At 45.6% G+C, this 21,718-nt stretch overlaps 1 protein-coding gene across 5 annotated transcripts in view; it reads right to left on the bottom strand.

Moving 5' to 3' along the window:
• Positions 1 to 21,718, bottom strand: part of FECH (ferrochelatase) — a 56,974-nt gene extending 35,256 nt beyond the window's left edge. For 3 of the 5 annotated variants that reach the window (XM_060173937.1, XM_060173940.1, XM_060173935.1), the window contains exons 1-2: positions 21,534 to 21,718; positions 12,499 to 12,625 (exon numbers count right to left, since the gene is read on the bottom strand). In XM_060173937.1, the coding sequence (XP_060029920.1) occupies positions 12,499 to 12,625; positions 21,534 to 21,603 (197 nt within the window). In that variant the 5' untranslated portion in view covers positions 21,604 to 21,718. Of the gene's footprint in view, positions 1 to 12,498; positions 12,626 to 16,352; positions 16,486 to 21,529 lie in introns of all 5 variants that reach the window. The other 2 variants (XM_060173939.1, XM_060173938.1) reach the window with 1 other exon arrangement.

The raw sequence follows: 21,718 nt of genomic DNA on the forward strand, positions 1-21,718 counted from the left end.
ATCAGAAGCATCCAATAGCACAGCTATATACAAGATACTGGGTACTGTACAGCCAACCCTAACAAAAGGACTTTTCAAAGTTAACCCAATTACCAAATAATGTGATGATAACATTAACTATTGGTTGTCTTTTTGAACCCTAAGACAGCAGGAACCTCACATCTCCACTATAGAGCCTCTACTTCCCCCAGTCCTAGAACCATTGTATAGGGCCCACTTTCCCGTATGCCTCTCCCAATCCATATCAAATAATATTGCATCTGCCGATCACAACCTAACCAACGCAACGATTGCCACCTCAACATGCTTCACTTCAGACTGTGTCCATTTTTTTTTTTTGACAGGACAGATAGAAATTGAGAGGCAAGGGACAGAGATGGAGAGAAAGAGAAACATCTATAGATCTACCTCACCGCTCCTGAAGCCTTCTCCTGCAGATGGGAGCTGGGGCTTAAACCCAGATCCTCCCGCATGATAATGTGTGCACTCAGCCAGGTGTGCCACCACCTATCCTTGAACATTCACTCTTGGTAACACAACTGAGAAATAACCAGCCCGGTTGGAGACTACGGGGTCCACTTTCTGCATTTCCTACGTGGAGACTACCTCTAGTGACTGGAAGATGGCTGCTGCCACAGGTTAGGGCTTCCTAACTTTGGCAGTGCTGACACTTGGAGCTGGATAGTCCTCCACTTACTACAGGGCAGTAATAGCACACGCTCCACCACAGTTGTGGAAACCAGTGTCTCCAGATCCAGGAGCTAGCCTGGGGAATAAAGCACAAGCCTTACCATGAGTGAGGCCCTGTGTGAGGTCCCAGCACTACATGGAAGCATCAGGGCCGGCACCACGGGAATTCCACACATGGTCTCTCCCTCTCTCCCTCTCTCTATTTAATGAAAAGAATAAGAAAATAGTGGCCTGGGAGGTGGTATAGTGGAGGAAACAATGGACTCTCAAGTATGAGGTCTGGGGTCAGTCTTTGGCATCACTTATGTTAGAGTAATGCTCTGGCCTATTTCTCTCTTGCTAATTAACAACATTAAAAAAAAAAAAAAAGAAAAAGGAACAAAAACAGTGGCCACCAACGTGTCCTGGAAGCTCACCTCTCAGAGCCCTCCCCTATTAGGGAGAGACAGAGATAAGCTTGGGGTATGGATCAACCAGCCATCGCCCAGTCCAGCACAAGAGCAATGACAGAAGTCAGAACTCCTTCCTTTTATACCCCAAAAAGAATTTTGGTCCATATTCCCAGAGGGGGCAAATGTGAGGGAAAGATAACCCAAGGCCTCTAAGCCCCAACTCCACTGGGACCAGGAACATTTGTCACTGGGAACTTTTGTTTTTATATCACCACTGAGAGAGGAGATTATGGAAAACACCTGAAGAAGTCAGACATGTTTTCTCTTATCCGAGAGGGAAGAGGAAGAAGGAAGGACACCTGGAAGCTGTAGTTGGTGTAGCTCTAGCTTATGAAGGAAGTGAAGGAAAGGGCTATAAAAGTGAATAAAAGCAGGCATATTATATGACCTCGTGAATATTATGGCAGTTACTGTCGGAGGAGGGTGGGGGCACAGAACTTTGGTGGGAGAAGTGGTGTGGAATTATACCCTTATAAAGTCACTAATAAAAAATAATAAATATGTGGGACTCGGGCAGTAGCGCAGCAGGTTAAGTGCAGGGACCGGCTTAAGGATCCCGGTTCGAGCCCCCGGCTTCCCACCTGCAGGGGAGTCGTTTCACAGGTGGTGAATCATGTCTGCAGGTGTCTTTCTTTCCCCCTCTCTGTCTTCCCCTCCTCTCTCCATTTCTCTCTGTCCTATCCAACAACAATGACATCATCAACAACAACAATAAACTACAATAAAACAACAAGGGCAACAAAAGGGAATAAATATTTTTTAAATAAATAATAATAATAAATATGTAAAAACTCACTAATAAAAATAAAAAAACATTAGGCAGCTGTGGTGGAGGAAGATGAGAGGTTTGGTGGAGGGTGAGGTGCACTTTATCTTGGGGAAATGTGGGGCTCTTGTAGCAACAACAACCCTGTGTACTGGCATTCCCTCAATTAATTGGCACTGAAATTTGGGGGTGTGGGAATGGACCAAGAAGGCCACTCATATTCCCCCATACTGCATTAAAAAGTAATAAATGGGGAAAGCAGAGTCTCTTCAACAAATGGTGTTGGAAACAATGGGTTGAAACATGCAGAAGAATTAAACTGAACCACTATATTTTACCAAATACAAAGGTAAATTCCAAGTGGATCAAGGACTTGAATGTTAGACCAGAAACTATCAGATACTTAGAAGAAAATATTGGCAGGACTCTTTTCCGCATAAATTTTAAAGACATCTTCAATGAAATGACTCCAATTACAAAGAAGACTAAGGCAAGCATAAACCTATGGGACTACATCAAATCAAAAAGCTTCTGCACAGGGAGTCGGCCAGTAGCACAGTGGGTTAAGCGCACGTGGCACAAGGACCAGCATAAGGATCCCAGTTCGAGCCCCCGGCTCCCCACCTACAGAGAAGTTGCTTCACAGGAGGTGAAGCAGGTCTGCAGGTGTCGATCTTTCTCTCCCCCTCCCTATCTTCCCCTCCTCTCTCCATTTCTCTCTGTCCTATCCAACAACAACGACAACAATAATAACTACAACAAGAAGACAACTAGGGCAACAAAAGGGAATAAATAAATAAACATTTAAAAAAAAAAAAGCTTCTGCACAGCAAAAGAAACCACGACCCAAACCAAGAGCTCCTCACAGAATGGGAGAAGATCTTTACATGCCATACATCAGACAAGAGGCTAATAGCCAAAATATATAAAGAGCTTACCAAATTCAACAACAAAAGAACAAATAACCCCATCCAAAAATGGGGAGAGAACATGGGCAGAATATTCACCACAGAAGAGATCCAAAAGGCCGAGAAACACATGAAAAAATGCTCCAAGTCTTTGTTAGAGAAATGCAAATAAAGACAACGAGATACCACTTCACTCCGGTGAGAATGTCACACATCAGAAAAGGTAACAGCAGCAAATGCTGGAGAGGTTGTGGGGTCAAAGGAACCCTCCTGCACTGCTGGTAGGAATGTAAACTGGTCCAACCTCTGTGGAGAGCAGTCTGGAGAACTCTCAGAAGGCTAGAAATGGACCTACCCTATGATCCTGCAATTCCCCTCCTGGGGATATATCCTAAGGAAACCAACACACCCATCCAAAAAGATCTGTGTACACATATGTTCTTAGCAGCACAATTTGTAATATCCAAAACCTGGAAGTAACACAGGTGTCCAACAACAGATGAGTGGCTGAGCAAGTTGTGGTATATATACACAATGGAATACTACTCAGCTATGGTGACTTCACCATTTTCAGCCGATCTTGGATGGACCTTGAAAAATTCATGTTAAGTAAGATAAGTCAGAGACAGAAGGATGAATATGGGATGATCTCACTCTCAGGCAGAAGTTGAAAAACAAGATCAGAAGAGAAAACACAAGTAGAACCTGAACTGGAATTGGCGTATTGAACCAAAGTAAAAGACTCTGGGATGGGTGGGGTAAAGTACAGGCCCAGAAAGGATGACAGAGGACCTAGTAGGGGTTGTATTGTTATATGATGGAAAACTGAGAAATGTTATGCATGTACAAACTATTGTATTTACTGTTAAATGTAAAACATTAATTCCCCAATAAAGAAAATTTTAAAAAAGTAATAATAATATATGCCTGAGGCCCAGAAGGTGGTGTAGTGGATAAAGCACTGAACTAGAAGCATACAGTCCTGAGGTCAATACCCAACATCACAAGTGCCAGAGGAATATTTAAGTTCTCTTTCCCTCTCTTACTGACAATTTTTGTTTTCAATGCTAGAGAAATAGCTCAACTGATAGAGAGTAAGACTTGCATCACTGAGGCTTCTGGTTCAATCCTAGGCACCACATGTACTGAAGTGCTGCTTGGTTTCTACCTTGTGAAATTCTCTCTTTTACATGAAACAAGCAAAATAAGACTTTAAAAAAAATGTCTCCAGGGTCCAGGAGGTGACACAGCGAGTAGGATGCTAAACTAGGAAGCTTGAGGTCCGGCACTGCATAACTGGCATCCCACACACCCAAGTGATGCTCTGGGGTGCTGGTGTGCTCTTCCCCTTCTCTCACTCTCTCTTTCTCTCTCTCTCCCCACCCCATCTTAAATTTATAGACAAAATCTTTGTTTTAAATGTTTTAATTTTATTTATTATTTATTGGATAAAGACAGCCAAAAATCAAGAGGGAAGAGAGAGATAGAGAGGGGAAGAGACAAAAAGACACCTGCAGCCCTGCTTCACCATTTGCAAAAGTTTCTGTCTGCAGGTGGGGGTTGGGGTTTCAAACCCGGGTCCTTGCACACTGTAACATGTGCGCTCAACCAGGTGCAACATGCGTGCTCAACCAGGTACAACATGCGTGCTCAACCAAGTGCACAGGCACCCGGCCCCCTACCCCCCTTTTTTTAAATATCTCTAGTGGCTGGGAAAATCATTTGACTGGCGAAACATCAGACTTTCATACCTGAGGTTCCCGGTTTAATCCCCAGCGCCACATGTGCTGCAGTGATGCTCTGTTTTTTTCTCTCTCTCCTTCACTCCACCTGAAGTGAAACTCTTTCTCGCATATGTAATAGAATAAATTCTTTTTAAAAAAATGACTTGAGGGAGTCGGGTGGTAGCGCAGCAGGTTAAGTGCACATGGCACAAAGCGCAAGGACTGGCGTAAGGATCCCGGTTTGAGCCCCCGGCTCCCCAGCTGCAGGTGAGTCGCTTCACAGGCGGTGAAGCAGGTCTGCAGGTGTCTATCTTTCTCTCCCCCTCTGTCTTCCCCTCCTCTCTCCATTTCTCTCTGTCCTATCCAACAACAACAATAATAACTACAGCAATAAAACAACAAGGGCAACAAAAGGGAATAAATAAATTAAATAAGTATTTTTTAAAAATGACTTGAGACATTGTCAAGTATGTCCTGGGAGCACAAATGCCTCCTACCCCTGCTGAGAAGCAGGACGTCAAAGGGAGAGGGTTTAGTCTTACTAAACCAAGCGCCTACTTTGATGATGTCTTTGCTATGTAACTTTTCTGCCTCCTCTGACCCGAAGCCATATCCATGACTTAGCAAACTGATGGCTGCTTTTCTTTTCTTGACACCTTAAAATTCCAGAATCATTACCTTGTGAAATCACAATATTCCCTTGATGTTTCTCCTTCACCCAACAGCATTCTGGCAGTCTGTCTTTCACTCTCAAAACTGTGACTCAAAATAAATTAAGAGCATTTATCCATGGACTGCTGCCAGTTACCAGATTACGGGTTAAGAAAGCCCAGGCTGAGAGACTTACCCAAGTCACAGAGGGTCTGAATGTGCAAGCGGGATTTAGAACTGTTTCTCACTGATGACACCTGAGCTCGGAACACGAGTGGCTTTTAATGGGATGAAGCTCTGCTCTGCAAGACCCATATTCTGCAAACCACGTGGATCTTACGACATGAAAGAGATGCACACAACTCAGAAACGCCTAAAAATGCATGCACTCGATTCCAAACTGTGTTGTGCATGATGAATGGTGCATTAGTAAGCCCCAGTCAGATGCCCTCTACTCCAGAATGCAGAGAGCAAGGCTTTAGTCAAGGGTCCTCCCTCCCCTCCAGACACAGCACATCTGAGACCAGGGGCTGAAAGTTCAGTGCCCTTTGTTTGAAGCTTAAGGTGTAGACAGCAAACTATACTGAAAGATGCTCACTGGAAAAGTTTTAACGTTTCATCATTTTACATACTGGCACTCAAAATGTGAGGTTTTCTCCTCTGAATTACTCATTGTACACGACAGAAAACTAAGCTTGACAATTAATAAGTTGAATTCTAGTCAACTGCATATAGGTACATGTACTGCTTAGCAAGTTTAACAAGAGACCCCAGCTCTTCATTAAAACTAGATGTGCCAAAGCACAAGGACCGGCATAAGGATCCCGGTTCGAACCCCGGCTCCCCACCTGCAGGGGAGTCGCTTCATAGGCAGTGAAGCAGGTGTGCAGGTGTCTATCTTTCTCTCCTCCTCTCTATCTTCCCCTCCTCTCTCCATTTCTCTCTGTCCTATCCAACAACGACGACAACAACAATAATAACTACAACAATAAAACAACAAGGGCAACAAAACAGAATAAATAAATAAAATAAATAAAAAAAAAAAAACTAGGTGTGCTTGGTCTGAATCGGAGGTGGCAGATTTGTACACTACTCCACCATTTGTTTTTATAAATAAAGTTTTATTAGGACACAGTTCAGCTCACTGGTTTATATACTACCTATAGGCACACTCAGATTACAAAAGCAGTGCTGGCCAGCATCCAAAAAAAAGACCAAATGGCCAACAAAGTAGAAATAATAATAATAATTAAAGACAATGCTCCCCGTATCCAGAAGACTGTTAGTCTAGCATTCTCGACTCATGTAGACATGTATCACTTCATCGGTCCTAACATCTAAAATCCAGAAACAGGCCCAGTGGCAGGATGCAGGACTTGTATGTATAAAGTTCCGAGTTCAGCTCCTAGCACAGCATATAAAGGATATAAAGGAGCAGTGCTTAGTCTCTCTCTCTCCTATGCTCATAAAATGAATCAAAGTAAACAAAGCATAGGGAGGTGACATAACAAAGTGGTTCTCCCATGCACCACTATAAGTCACAGCTGAGCAGTGCTCTTGAAAAAAAAAAAAAAAGAAGAAAGAAAATGAAAAATCAGCTGAAACATTTAAAAAAATAAATAACTACAATAGAGTAAATAAATCACAGAACCAATCATGGTTAAAAAAAGTAAAATTGGGGAATCAGGCGGTAGCACAGCAGATTAAGCGCAGGTGGTGCAAAGTACAAGGGGCGGATACCAGTTCAAGCCCCCAGCTTCCCACCTGCAGGGGAGTCGCTTCCCAAGTGAAGCAGGTCTGCAGATGTCTTTCTCTCTCTCCCCCACTCTGTCTTCCCCTCTTCTCTCCATTTCTCTCTGTCCTATCCAAAAACAATGACATCAATAACAACAATAAACTACAATAAAACAAGGCAACAAAAGGGAATAAATAAGTAAATGTTAAAAAATAAGTAAAACTTATGTGCATCTTAATCTAAGACTGGAAAATTATAACCTAATAAAATATTTAAGATAGTAATATAGAATATTTAGGGTGGGGATAGATAGCATAACTGTTATACAAAAAGACTCTCATGCCTGAGGCTCCAAAGTCCCAGGTTCAATCCCTGTACCACCATAAACCAGAGCTGAGCAGTGCTCTGGTTAAAAAATAAATAAATAAATAAATAAATAGTAACCTATTATTAAATAAAAGAAAACCTGAGGGGCCAGGTAGTGGCACACTTGGTTAAGCGCTTGCATTACAGTGTGCAGAGACCCAGGTTTAAGCCCCTGGTCCCCACCTGCAGAAAGAAAAGCCTCACGAGTGGTGAAGCAAGGCTGCAGGTGTCTCTCTGTCTCTCTCCCTCTCTATCACCCCATCCCCTCTCAAATTCTGTCTCCACCCAATAATAAATAAATAAAAATATTTTTTTAAAAAGAAACCTTGTAAAAATAACATGCAGTGGGCTGAGAAGACAGCTTAATGGTTATACAAAACATTCTGTGCCACGTGGCGCAAAGCACAAGGACCGGCATAAAGATACCGGTTTGAGCCCCTGGCTCCCCACATGCAGGGGGGTTGCTTCACAGGCAATGAAGCAGGTCTTCAGGTGTCTATTTTTCTCTCCCTCTCTGTCTTCCCCTCCTCTCTCCATTTCTCTCTGTCCTATCCAACAACGACATCAATAATAACAATAACTACAGTCGGGTGGTAGTGCAGTGGGTTAAGCGCACGTGGTGCAAAGCACAAGGACCAGCATAAAGATCCCAGTTTGAGCCCCTGGCTCCCCACCTGCAGGGGAATCACTTCATAGGTGGTGAAGCAGGTCTGCAGGTGTCTGTCTTTCTCTCCCCCTCTCTGTCTTCTCCTCCTCTCTCCATTTCTCTCTGTCCTAGCCAATAACAATAACTACAACAATAAAAACAACAAGGGCAACAAAATGGAATAAACAAATAAATATTAAAAGAAAATAATAATAACTACAACAATAAAAAAACAACAAGGGCAACAAAAGGGAAAATAAATGAATATATAAAAAATAAAAAAATAAAATTAAAAAAAAAACATTCTGTGCCTGAAGCTCTGATGTTTCCCAAGTTCAATCCCTCGCACCAAGAATAAGCCAGGGTGAAGCAGTGCTCTGGAGAAAAGTAGTTTATATATACACACACATGCACACACACATGCACACACACACACACACACACACACACACACACAGTATTATATTAGAGCTGTCTGAGTTACTGTATAAATATAGAGATGAAGCATTGTATGACAAGATTATCACGGATTTTTTATTTGCTTGTCTATACTTTCAGGAATAAACCCATTTCATATACCTACAATAAAGATATTTAATGTACTCTTCTAGATTTTTATTAAGTTTTAGTAATGTAATAGTAAGGTTTATTTATATTACTGACACTTGCCAGTAGGATAATAGAGTAATGAAATCATTTTTCTTCCAAGACTTCACATCAAAATTAGTTCTGCAGTTCACACTAAATATTTACTCTAAACCCTCCGGATCTGGAGCACCTCCCACTGTGGCTGAGGGGGTGGAAGGGACCCAGGGTGCCCCAAGCCACCAGTTGAGACACAATATCTGTGCCTCCATCTTCCTCCCTAGATCCAGCCTTGAGGGCAGAGCTGAAAGGAGATGATGTGGGGACCTCTTTCCACAAGACTCAGTATGTAGAACTCAGTCAGTGTGCCTATGACCACACAAGATACGAAACCCAAAGATAAATGTCTCAGTGGCGGATTGCATGCCTTACATGCTTGTGGCCCTGGGTGTCAATCCCCAGCACCACACAGAAACAAGAAAGCCAGAAACAAATCCAACATGATAAAGAGCAGAACAGTGCTCTGGTTTCTGCCCATAAAAATATTATTTCCATAGCCATCTTTCTTTTTAATTTTGTTTTATTTTATTTATTTTATAGGACAGAGGCAGAGAGAAATGGAGAGGGAAGAAGGAGATGGGGGAGAAAAAAAAGAGATACTTGCAACACTGTTTCATCACTCATGAAGCTTCCCCACTACAGGTGGGCACCAGGGGCTTGAACCTGGGTCCTTGAACATTGTAACATGCATGGTCTACCAGGTATGCCACCGCCTGTTCCCATAGCCATCCAGCTTTCATCGAACATCTGGTCAGGCAGAAAGGGCAAGGAGTTAAGTAGTTCACAGCCACTTCCTTTCGCTCTGCCTAAAAAATCCTAAGGTGTGGGCGGGGGCAGGGTGGTGGCAGGCTGGGTTTAGCACTCATAGTATGAAGCGCAAGGACCCATGCGACATCCTCGTCCAACCCCTGGCTCCCCACCTACAGGGGGGTTGCTTCACAATCGGTGACGCAGGTCTGCAGATGTCTATCTTTCTCTCCCTCTCTACCTTCCTCTCCCCTCTCAATTTCTCCCTGTCCTATCCAAATAAATTGAAAAATGGCCACAGGAGCAGTGGATTCACAGTGCCAGCACCAAGCCCCAGTAATAACCCTGAAGACAAAAAAATAAAATAAAATAAAATAAAATAAAATAAAATGTGCTATATTTAAAGATTCACTGATTAATTTTTTTAATTCTGTATTGGGGAATTAATGTTTTACATTTGACAGTAAATACAATAGTTTGTACATGCATAACATTTCCCAGTTTTCCATATAACAATACAACCCCCACTAGGTCCTCTGTCATCCTTCTTAGACCTGTATTCTCCCCCCACCCACCCACCCCACTGATTAATTTTAAAAATATTTTTATTTATTATTGTATAGAGAGGAAGCAAGAGAAGGGGAGGGAGAGAGACACCTGCAGCCCTGCTTCACTGCTCATGAAGACTCCCCCCTGCAGGGGACCAGGGGCTTGAACCTGGGTCTTTGTGCAGGGTAACATGTCTGCTCAACTGCGTGCATCACTACCTGGCCCCCATTCATTTTTAAGAGAGACCAAAGCACCTATCATCTCTGGATTTTGGTGGTTCCAGGAACTAAACCTGGGACTTCTGGTGCCTCAAATATGCAATCCTATGACCTAACACACTGACCTGTCTCCCCAACCCCTAAAGTCTGTTATTTCTTTGTCTTTCTTTCTTTTTTTTTTAAACTCAGCTCTGGCTTATGGTGGTGTGAGGGATTGAAGCTGGAACTTTGGAGCGTCAAGCTTGACAATCTCTTTGCCTAACCATTATGGTATCTACCCCAGCCCAAGTCTGTTATTTCTAAGTCACTCATGTACTCATCTAAATAACTGCCCTTCATAATATCTTCCGTTGCTTTTGTACCAGAAAAGATCTGACAACAGATGTAGCTTCAGTTACTAAAGAGGACACCCAGCAACAACACCAGGCCTACTGACACCCTCCTTCAAACAGAAAAAGTGAGGTGGGAGTCAAGCGGTAGCACATCAGGTTAAGCACACGTGGCGCAAAGCACAAGGACTGGCATAAGGATCCCGGTTTGAGCACCCACTCCCCACCTGCAGGGGTGTCACTTCACAGGCAGTGAAGCAGGTCTGCAGGTATCTGTCTTTCTCTCCCCCTCTGTCTTCCCCTCCTCTCTCCATTTCTCTCTGTCCTATCCAACAATGATGACATCAACAGTAATAAATATAACAACAATAAAAAAGGGCAGCAAAAAGGAAGTAAATAAATATTTTTTAAAAAGAAGTGAGGTACAAAACACATACTTTATTTCTCTCATAAGTCAGTGTGTCACTTATAATCACATTCACTATAAACAGATGAAAACCAATGGAAGAGCTGACTGTCTAAATTCTTGGTAGGTCAGTTCCTCTTTATCCTGTGTAGGACATATGTTTCAAAGGCATAATTGTGTTAGGTCTGGAAATACATTTCCAGTGTTCACATAATTTTTGTGATGTGACATGTTCCAGAACTAAGTTCCTCTGTGATTTGCCAACTGTTTTGACTCAACCATCTATCCATAAAGCCCTGTGAGATTTGTGTCAATCAACTCAATAAAGCTGGAAAAAATTACAAAACATTTATTAGTTTTTAATTAAAAAAAAAAACACAGTGTACTGCTCAACTCTGGCTTATGGTAGTGTCAGAGCTTGAACCTGGGACTTGGGATGACAATTCTTTTGTATTTAAAAAAAAACAGAAGCAAGCAAACTGTGTCTAAGACTTGTGAAAACTGGGAGTCAGGTGGTAGCTCAGCGGGTTAAGCACACGTTACGCAAAGTGCAAGGACTGACGTAAGAATCCTGGTTCGAGCCCCCAGCTCCCCACCTGCAGCAGAGTCGCTTCACAGGTGATGAAGCAGGTCTGAAGGTATCTATATTTCTCTCCCCTTCTCAGTCTTCCCCTCCTTTCTCCATTTCTCTCTGTCCTATCCAACAACTACAACAACAACAAAAAACAAGGGCAACAAAAGAGAAAATAAATAAATATTTTTTAAAAAAAGACTTGTGAAAACTATGGTGGTTATCTTTGAGAGACAGGAGGATGGCGACACAGAACTTTGGTGGTGGGAGTGGAACTCTATGTTATAATCTTAAAATACTGTAACCCACTATTGAACTATTGATCACAAATTTAAAATGGAAGGGAAAGAAATGCCTTCATTTAAAAAAGAAAGAAAGAAATTATTTTTTTTTATTGTTGCTGTAGTTGTTGTTGGATAGGACAGAGAGAAATGGAAAGAGGAGGGGAAGACAGAGAGAAGGAGAGAAAGATAGACACCTGCAGACCTGCTTCACCGCTTGTGAAGTGACTCCCCTGCAGGTGGGGAGCCGGGGGCTCAAACCAAGATCCACACACCAGTCCTTGCGCTTTGCACCACGTGCACTTAACCCGCTGCGCTACCGCCCGACTCCCCCAGAAAGAAATTCTTTTGCATAACCACTGTCCTGTATCCCCTGCAAAGTCAGGGGGAAAAAATTAAGACACACACACAAAAGCAATTGTTGGGGGTGATAGCTCACTGGGTAGGGCATCTGCCTTGCCATCCACAGGCACCCAGCACCATATGGGATATACAGTGGCTCTCCTCCCTCTTTCTCTGCTTCTGTCTCTTTCTATTTAACTGAAAGGGTCAGCCTAGAATGGTGAAATCATGCACACACAAGGTCCTGGTAATTCAAATGTATATTTTCAATCTGTACAAATGCAAAAAAAAAAAAAAAATCTTTGAAGTTCTAGCAAGTGAAATCTGTAGCTTAATGGCCCAAAGGAAGTCAGGAAAATCCCATCCTGAAACAGTGGATTTCCCAGCGCCTTCTCTCTGAGGCAGCTTAGACCCACCAGAGTTTGCATCAGGACAGAGACACCCCTCCCAGGGCCCGGAGTCCGACTCATACCTCTTTTCCGGCTGTTCTTGAGGTTTCGGGCTTCTGACTCGCTGGGCAGTTTCTGCAGCTGCGGCTGCCATGCTCACACCTGACTGGCACCTCCATGCCTGCGCGGCCCTCGAGCTGTCCTGCGCCACTGTGACAAAAATAAAGCGCTGGCATGAAATCTCACGGTAAGTTGTTGCTTATGAAAGAGCGAGCATGATTTCTTGATTTCAAACTTAAAGAACTGTTGTCAAGAGCTGATACCCGGGGCACTTCTCAGCCCTCTGGTGAAAGCATTTCCAGCCTCTCCCAGAGGAAGCAGTGCGCCCCCTAAGGTGCGTATCAAGACCTGCAGGAAGCCAGGTCACACCTCCGCGCAGCAGATTCTCAGATGGTTGGTTCCCTCATGAGAATCGCTGCATCATGTGAGTTACAGGTGGTGCGCGGCAGGTCGCTCACATGAGAGCTGAGGGGCCTGCAGGAAAAGTGAGGAGTCACTGTTTTCATGCCCAGATCTCCTTTTTTCATTTTATTTATTTACTTATGTGTTTTATTTATTTTGGCTAGAGACAGAAAAATTGCAAGGGTCAGAGGAGATAGAGAGAATTAGAGACACTGACAGCTCTGCTTCCCCACTTGTGAAGCTTTCCCCCTGCAGGTGGAGAGTGGGTCTTGAAGCCAGGTCCTTTTGCATGGCGACGTGTGTGCTCAACCAGGTGCACCACCACCCAGCCCCCAGTAAGAGTTCTTAGTACAAAATTCATGTTGTTATATATCGCAAACCGAATTAATGAGTGAGGGATGGGCCTGGAGAACCAAGTGAATGGAGGGGTCCCTGGGCCACCCGCAGGTGCAGTGTAAACCTTCACTCTTGGGGACCAGGGTGAGCCCACCTGAATTCAAGGCCTTGGTCCCCACCTGTGAGGGGAAGCTTCACAAGTGGTAAAGCAGGGCTGCTAGTGTCTCTCTGTCTCTCTCCCTCTTTATCACCCACTCCCCTCTTGATTTCACTGTCTCTGTCAAGCAAATAAAATATTTTTAAACATTTCTTTTTATTATCTTTATTTATTTACCAGATAGAGATAGCCAGAAATTGAGAGAAAGGAAAAGAGAAAGAGAGAGAGAGAGAGAGAGAGAGAGAGACCTGCAACCCTACTTCACCACTCATGAAGGTTTCCCCCTGCAGGTGAGGACCAGGGGCTTGAACCCAGATACTTATGTGTTGTAATGTGTGCACTTAACCAGGTGCGCCACCACCTGGCCCCATAAGATATTCTTTTTCAAGTCTTCACTCAGGGGCCAAGCGGTGGCACACCTGGTTAGGTGCACATATCCCCATGCACAAGGACGAGGGTTCTAGCCCCAGCTTCCCAGCTGCAGGGGCACACTTCACGAGCACTGAAGCAGCGCTGCAGGTGTCTACTTTTCTCTTTCCTTCTCTGTCTCCCCTCCCCTCTCAATTTCTCTCTGACCTGTCAAATAAAAAAAAAAAGGGAAAAGTGGCCACCCAGAGCAGTGAATCTGTAGTGCCGCCATCAAGCTCCAGTGATAACCTTGGTGGCAGTTTAAAATGTCCTCACTCTTTTTTTTAAATTTAATTTATTTATTTATTCCCATTTGTTGCCCTTGTTGTTTTATTACTGTAGTTATAACTGTGTCGTCGTTGTTGGATAGGACAGAGAGAAATGGAGAGAGGAGAGGAAGACAGAGAGGAGGAGAGAAAGGTAGACACCTGCAGACCTGCTTCACCACCTGTGAAGCGACTCTCCTGCAGGTGGGGAGCTGGGGCTCGAACCCAGATCCTTATACCGGTCCTTGCACTTCGCACCACCTGTGCTTAACCCACTGTGCTACCACCCGACTCCCAGAATGTCTTCACTCTTAAACAACACACAGGAAAATGAAACTGAAGCCATCTCAGTCTTGATGATGTTGGTGTCCATATGCCCTCCTTTCCCCCACTCTCCACCCAGCAAGTTCAAAACTACTCTCCTTTGATGCTTCGGCTGCGAAAAAAGAATCAGAGGTGTGGGGAGTGGGGGAGAAAGAGAAAAAAGAAAAAGCAAGATAGGAAGAAAGAAAGAGAATCAGAGGTGTCCTGGAGCACAACTCAGCTGTGGCCAGCAGATCTGACTCCGGAGCCAGCTCTGCCACTTAGTAGTGACACTTAGTAGTGGAGCTGGGCTGGCGAGAATCTTTCTGAGCCTCAGTTTTCTCCACTGTAATAAGATCAGCCCTTGCAATCAGGACCTGTGTGAGGACTGCAGAGGAGCTGAGGTAAAGCACCCTGCCTGGTGTCTGTCCGTCTGTCTGTCTGTCTGTCACGTATTAGTGCTGGCTCTGAATTCCATTTGAAAGTGTCTAATACACAGGGGCCATGCCTGCTCTGTTTGTTTTATCCTGCTTCCCTTTGTTTTCACCACCTAGCATGTCTGTAAGATGCAGAACAACACTGTCTCTGGGCCGCTTAGACTCCCACCAGAGCCAATTATGTGAGCTAGTGCTGAATAATCCTTATTTTAACTCAAAGTGGAAGGGCAAAGATTGACAGGAAGTTCAATGAAGCTCAAATGAAGTCTCAAACCAACTCACATCTCCTTACTCTAGACAAGCTCAATTCTGAACTGTATAAGCATTAACTAGGGCATCCATCACACAATGATGTCTTCAATTCCTTGTAGGGGTGAGATTATATCAGGTTCTGTGGGAAAGAAAACAGAACACTGGAATTCCATGACTTGAGTGCTGGCAACAAAATTTCCTCCTAGAAATATGTGAGGACCCAGGTTCAAGCCCCTGGGCCTACCTGCAGCAGGAAGAAGCAGCGCTACAGGTGTCTCTCTTTTTGTCTCTTTCACTCTTACCTCCTCTTTCCCTATTCCTCTGTCTCTGTCATTAAAAATGTAAAGAAAGGGAGCCACGGGGTGGCGCACCTGATTGAGCGCACACACTACAGTGCACAAGGGCTCGGGTTCGAGCCCCTGGTCCCCGCCTGCAGGGGCAAAGCTTTGCGAGTGGTGAAGCAGTGTTGCAGGTGCCTCTCTGTCTCTCTCTTTCTGTGCTTCTGTCTCTCTCTATCACCCCATTCCCTCTTGATTTCTGGCTGTCTCTATCAATCAATAAATAAAGATAATAAAAATTTTTCAAGTAATAATAACAACAAAAATAGGAAGAAAAAAATGAGACCACCACCAACAGTGGAGTCGTGTACCGAGCTCTAGCAATAAACTGGTGGGGAAAAAAGAAGAAACAAAAGTGGGCAAGACAGAATGATAACTAGAGCCTCCACTGAGCACATTAGCATGTGCTTGTACAACTGGAGGCTTGGTGGTTTGGGAGCCTTCTGCCTTCCTTCTACTACAGTTTTCTTTGTAGTTAAACCAAGTCTCCGAGGAGGTTTATGCTGATAAGAATGGATTCTCCCTAACATACCCCTCGTGGACTTCTCTAAAACACCCCTCCCCTCTAATGACCAGAAGATCCTCCCCCTTCTGTTGCCCTGGTTGTTTATCGATGTGATTGTTATTGTTGTCATTGTTGTTGGATAGGACAGAGAGAAATGGAGAGAGGAGGGGAGGACAGAGAGGGGAAAAAGAAAGATAGACACCTGCAGACTTGCTTCACTACCTGTGAAGTGACTCCCCTGCAGGTGGGGAGCTGGTGGCTCGACTGGGATCCTTATGCCAGTCCTTGCATTTCATACCACGTGTGCTTAAGCCGCTGAGCTACCGCCCAACCCCTCCAGAAGGTTTTTCAGAGTTGTCTCCTACCAAAGGACTATTATCCATCATCTGAAGGTACTTAAAATAATCATTCCAGGGCAGTAAAGACAGTGTAATGGAAGGGCCAGGCAGTGGTGCACCTGGTTAAATACTCACATTATAGTGTACAAGGGCCCAGGTTCAAGCCCCTGGTCCCCACCAGCTGGCGGAAAGCTTCACAAGTGATGAAGTAGGTTTCAGATGTCTCTCTGTCCCTCTCTACTTCCTCCTCCCTCTCAATTTTTTGTCTCTATCCTATAATAAGTAAATAAATATATTTTTTAAAAGCATAATGATTATGCAAAAGACTTTCATGCCTAAGGCTTCTAAGTCCCAGCTTCAATTTTACGCACCACCATAAGCCAGAGCTGAGAAGCACTCTGGAGAAATACACACACACCAACTGTGGGTATTCATACAAATTTAAATTAACTTAAATAAAAATTCAACACAAAATAATAATAATAAAAGTCATTCAAATAAGGAATCATCTGAAACTCCTAAATCATACTCCCCTCACAGACAGCTGAGAAATTCAAATGTTGGGGTTAGAGCACCTGATCGCACCCCAACATTACAGTGCACAAGGACTCAGGTTCAAGCCCCTGGTCCCTGCCTGCAGCAGGGGAAGCTCCACAAGCACTGAAATAGTGCTACGGTTTTCTCTCCCTCTGCCCTCCCCTCCCCCTCTCAATTTCTTTCTGTCTCTATCCAAGATAAATAAGTAGAATATTAAAAAGAGCAAGAAGTCCAAAGGCACATGTAGCACTATGTGGTATAAGCAGAGTAAGTTCTGGAGTCAGAGATATCTGAGCAAAAACCTCAGATAAGCCGACGAGCTGCAGCTGAGCAGCTCATGAGGTTACGGCAAGCCTCACTCTCCTCATGTGTGAAATGGAGATAAGGTCATTCTCACAAAGCTACTGTGAAGACAGGAAAATATTTTTAAAACATGTTTATTTACTTATTATTGGAAAGAGAAAGCCAGAAATTGAGAGGGAAGGAGGAGATAGAGAGAGGAAAAGAGACACCTGTAGCCCTGCTTCACCACTCGTGAAGCTTTCTCCCTGTAGGTGGGGACCAGGGACTTGAACCCAGGTCCTTGCACACTATAATGTGTGCACTTAACTGGGTACGCCACCACCTGGCCCCAAGAAAGGAAAATATTTTTTTTAAATCTATGTCCAATCCCAGAATAGTGTCTGACTCTACCTGCGGATAAGAGAGAGATAAGGACACACACCAGGGCTGGGGAGATAGCATTGTGGCTATGCAAAAGTCTTGCATGCCTAAAGCTCTGAGGTCCCAGGTTCAATCCTCAGCCCCATATGGCAGAGCAGAGCAGTGCTCTGGTGAAATAGGCACGTTACAATGCACAAGCACCTGGGTTCCACCCCCCGACCACCACCTGCAGAAGGGAACCTTCACGAGTGGCAAAGCAGTGCTGCAGGTGTCTCTCTCTCCCTCTGTCTCCCCCTTCTCTCTCAATTTCTCTCTGTCACTATCCAGTAAATAAATAAATACTTTTTAAACAATAAAATAAAATAAAATTACAATGGAGTCAGGCGGTAGCACAGCGGGCTAAGCACAGGTGGTGCAAAGCACAAGAACCAGCTTAAGGATCTTGGTTTGAGTTCCCGGCTCCCCACCTGCAGGGGTGTCACTTCACAGGTGGTGAAGCAGATCTGCAGGTGTCTACCTTTCTCTTCCCCTCTGTCTTCCCCTTCTCTCTCCATTTCTCTCTGTCCTATCCAACAAGGACAACATCAATAACAACAACAATAATAACTACAACAATAAAACAGCAAGGCCAACAAAAGGGAATAAATAAATATTTTTTTAAAAATTTGACAGTTTTTAAAAAAATTACAAGAAAGAAAGAATAAACAAACAGTGGTCCAGGAGGTGATGCAGCAGATAAAGCATTAGACTCTCAAGCATGAGGTCCTGAGTTCAATCCCTGGCAGCATACCAGAGTGATGTCTGGTTCTTTCTCTACTCCTATCTTTCTCATTAATAAATAAAATATTTTTTTAAAAAAAAAGGAAAGGAAAGAAGGAATGAACACTCACTATCATGGACTTGCCCATACGGGTTATGTGGCCCAATGCAGGAAGCTTCTCATTAATTCTGTAACATGAGAAAAAGGCAGAGTGCAAACTATGCATTCCACTTTTTCTTTCAGAATTCACTTTCAGCAGTAATACTCAATTTGTTCTAACCCAAATGTTAATCCTTTCATGTCAAACAAGATGATTGATTAAAGAATTTTAATTATTTATTAAAATGAGAGTCAAACTGGAGTCCAAATCTACTACAGCTATGATTTCTGAACTCAACTTGGCTACATATATGTGAACAATAAATAATTCAAAGTTTCTCATGCTGTTCCAGGATGTCAGTCTAGAGCCTGGCAGACTTTACTTGCCACAGGGAGAATGGATAAAAGAAAAGATTAATTTGACACTTCTGACCTGAGGAGATAGCATAATGTTTATGCAAAAAGACTTTCATTCTAGAGGCACCAACAGTCCCAGGTTCAGTTAATCTCCAGCACCACCATAAGCCAGAGCTGAACAGTGCTTTGGTAAAATAAATAATAAAATAATAGCCAAAAAAAAAAATTCCACACTTCTTTCAGACCTCTTAGAATTTGCCACTTCTTTTTTTCTTTTTTTTATAACTTTTTAATATTTATTTATTTTCCTTTTTGTTGCCCTTGTTGGTTTTTTTGTTGTTGTTGTTGTTAGAGTTATTATTGTTGTTACTGATGTCGTCATTGTTGGATAGGACAGAGAAATGCAGAGAGGAGAAGACAGAGAGGGGGAGAGAAAGACTCCTGCAGATCTGCTTCACCGCCTGTGAAGCTACTCCCCTGCAGGTGGGGAGCCAGGGGCTTGAACCAGGATCCTTACAGCAGTCCTTGCGCTTCACGCCATGTGTGCTTAACCCATTGCGTTACCACCCGACTCCCCAAATAACATATTTTTAAAAAGAAAAAAAAAAGGGAGTCGAGCGGTAGCGCAGCAGGTTAAACACACATGGTGCGAAGCGCAAGGACCCGCGTAAGGATCCCAGTTCCAGCCCCGGGCTCCCCACCTGCAGGGGAGTCGCTTCACAGGCGGTGAAGCAGGTCTGCAGGTGTCTGTCTTTCTCTCCCTCTTTCTGTCTCCCCTCCTCTCTCCATTTCTCTCTGTCCTATCCAACAACAACGACATCAATAACAGCAACAACAATAACTACAACAACCATAGAAAAACAAGGGCAATAAAAAGGGAAAATAAATAAAAATTTAAAAACTGTATTATTTGAGGGAGTCGGGCAGTAGTGCAGCGGGTTAAATGCACGTGATGCAAAGCGCAAGGACCAGTTAGGATCCCGGTTCGAGCCCCGGGCTCCCCACCTGCAGGGAAGTCGCTTCACAGGCGGTGAAGCAGGTCTGCAGGTGTCTGTTTTTCTCTCCCTCTCACTATCACCCCCTTCTCTGTGTTTCTATCCAACAACAAATAAATTTAAAAAGCTATTAAAATAAATAAATGTATTATTTGAGACAGATAAATCAAGAGGGAAGGGGAGGTAGAGAGAGAGAGAGAAACCTGTAGAGCTGCTTCATGGCTTGTAAAGCGTTCCTCCTGCAAGTGGGGAGGGAGCTTGAACCTCCATCCTCGTGCACTGTAATCTGTGAGCTCAATCAGGCGCACCACCACCCAGCCCCCACCACCCCTTTCAGCCCCATGGCTAACACTGCCTCTTCCAGAAAGAGAACAACTTCAAGGGTCTTTTCTGGCCTGATCATTGTACACTGAGCCCATATTGGTCTTTTTAAAATTATTATTATGGCTAGAGACAGAGAAATTGAGAGGGAAGGAGGAGGGAGAGAGACAGAGAGACAGACACCTGCAGCCCTGCTTCACCACTCCTGAAGCTTCCCCCCTGCAGGTTGGGACCAGGGGCTTGAACCCCGGTCCTCGCACACTGTAGTGTGGGGACTTAACCAGGTGCGCCACCACCTGGCTTCTCCATATTGTTTTCTTAACAAAGGCATCTAGACTAAGATACGAGGGGTCCAGAGGTGATGAGGGTTCCCTGCCTGATAGATGACTGGGGTCCCCTGCCTGGTAACAGGGTCCCCTGCCTGGTGACCCACCGCGCTGCCCAGAGTCGGTGTTTTCGTTGGGACAAGGCCCACTGACAGCCCGCGGGTGTGGGTGGTGCTCACAGGGTGAGCTGACAGGACAGGGGCTCTGCAGCCCCTCAAAGGCTTGCGGTGGGGCTCAGCAGGGCACAGGGACAGCCTCGAGCTCAGTGCCGCACACAGATACCAAGAAACCCTCAGACTGCAGAGCTGCTCTGGAAAAAGGCTGCTCAAGACGGCTCATGAAGGTCTCACTTAGACTTGTTCTGGGACCAGGCAGGGACACCCCCCCACTCCCCGTCACCAGGCAGGGACACCCCCCCGTCACCTGCAGGAACACCCCCCCCCGTCACCTGCAGGAACACCCCCCGTCACCAGGCAGGGACACCCCCCCCCCCGTCACCAGGCAGGGACACACACCCCCCTCACCTTCAGGACACCCCCCCCACTCCCCGTCACCAGGCAGGGACACCCCCCGTCACCTGCAGGGACACCCCCCCCCGTCACCAGGCAGGGACACCCCCCCCGTCACCTGCAGGGACACCCCCCCCGTCACCTGCAGGGACACCCCCCCCCCGTCACCAGGCAGGGACACCCCCCGTCACCAGGCAGGGACACCCCCCCGTCACCTGCAGGGACACCCCCACTCGTCACCAGGCAGGGACACCCCCACTCGTCACCAGGCAGGGACACCCCCCCGTCACCAGGCAGGGACACCCCCACTCGTCACCAGGCAGGGACACCCCCCGTCACCAGGCAGGGACACCCCCCGTCAGCAGGCAGGGACACCCCCCGTCACCAGGCAGGGACACCCCCCCCCCCGTCACCAGGCAGGGACCACATGCCCACAGTGATGACGGCCTCGCTCGCCGTCCTCTCCCCGGCAGGCCCTGAACACGTCTAGCCGGTGACGATTGCTCTTCTCATGTCACACACCACCACGGCCGAGGCTCGGGACATCCTGTCACTGCCCGCCGAGCGGATTCCAGGCCCCTCCCCGTGAACTCGCAGCGCTGCCCGGGTGACCGCGGACCCCTCGCGCCCCTCCCCGGGAAGGGCCCTTCCGGCCGGCCGCTCGTCCCCGGCGCCCACAGCCCGCCGCCGCTTCTCGGAAGCCCCTAGCCTGCTGTCCCCGCCGGCCACCCTCACAGGGCCTCACTTACGCCGATCGCGGAGGAGGAGGACGCCGGCCGCTCGCAGGGCCGCAGCCATGTTTGTGCCGACTGAAAACATTCCCAGGGCAGCCTGGGACGCGGAAAACGGGTTCCTGCCTCGGTGCAGCTCAGAAGCGGTGTCACCTGCGCCCCTCGCAAGCCCGCGCGGACCCCCCACCTCATGGGCCCGCCCT

This window comes from Erinaceus europaeus, chromosome 15, assembly GCF_950295315.1.
Source record: "Erinaceus europaeus chromosome 15, mEriEur2.1, whole genome shotgun sequence".
Lineage (NCBI taxonomy): Eukaryota > Metazoa > Chordata > Mammalia > Eulipotyphla > Erinaceidae > Erinaceus > Erinaceus europaeus.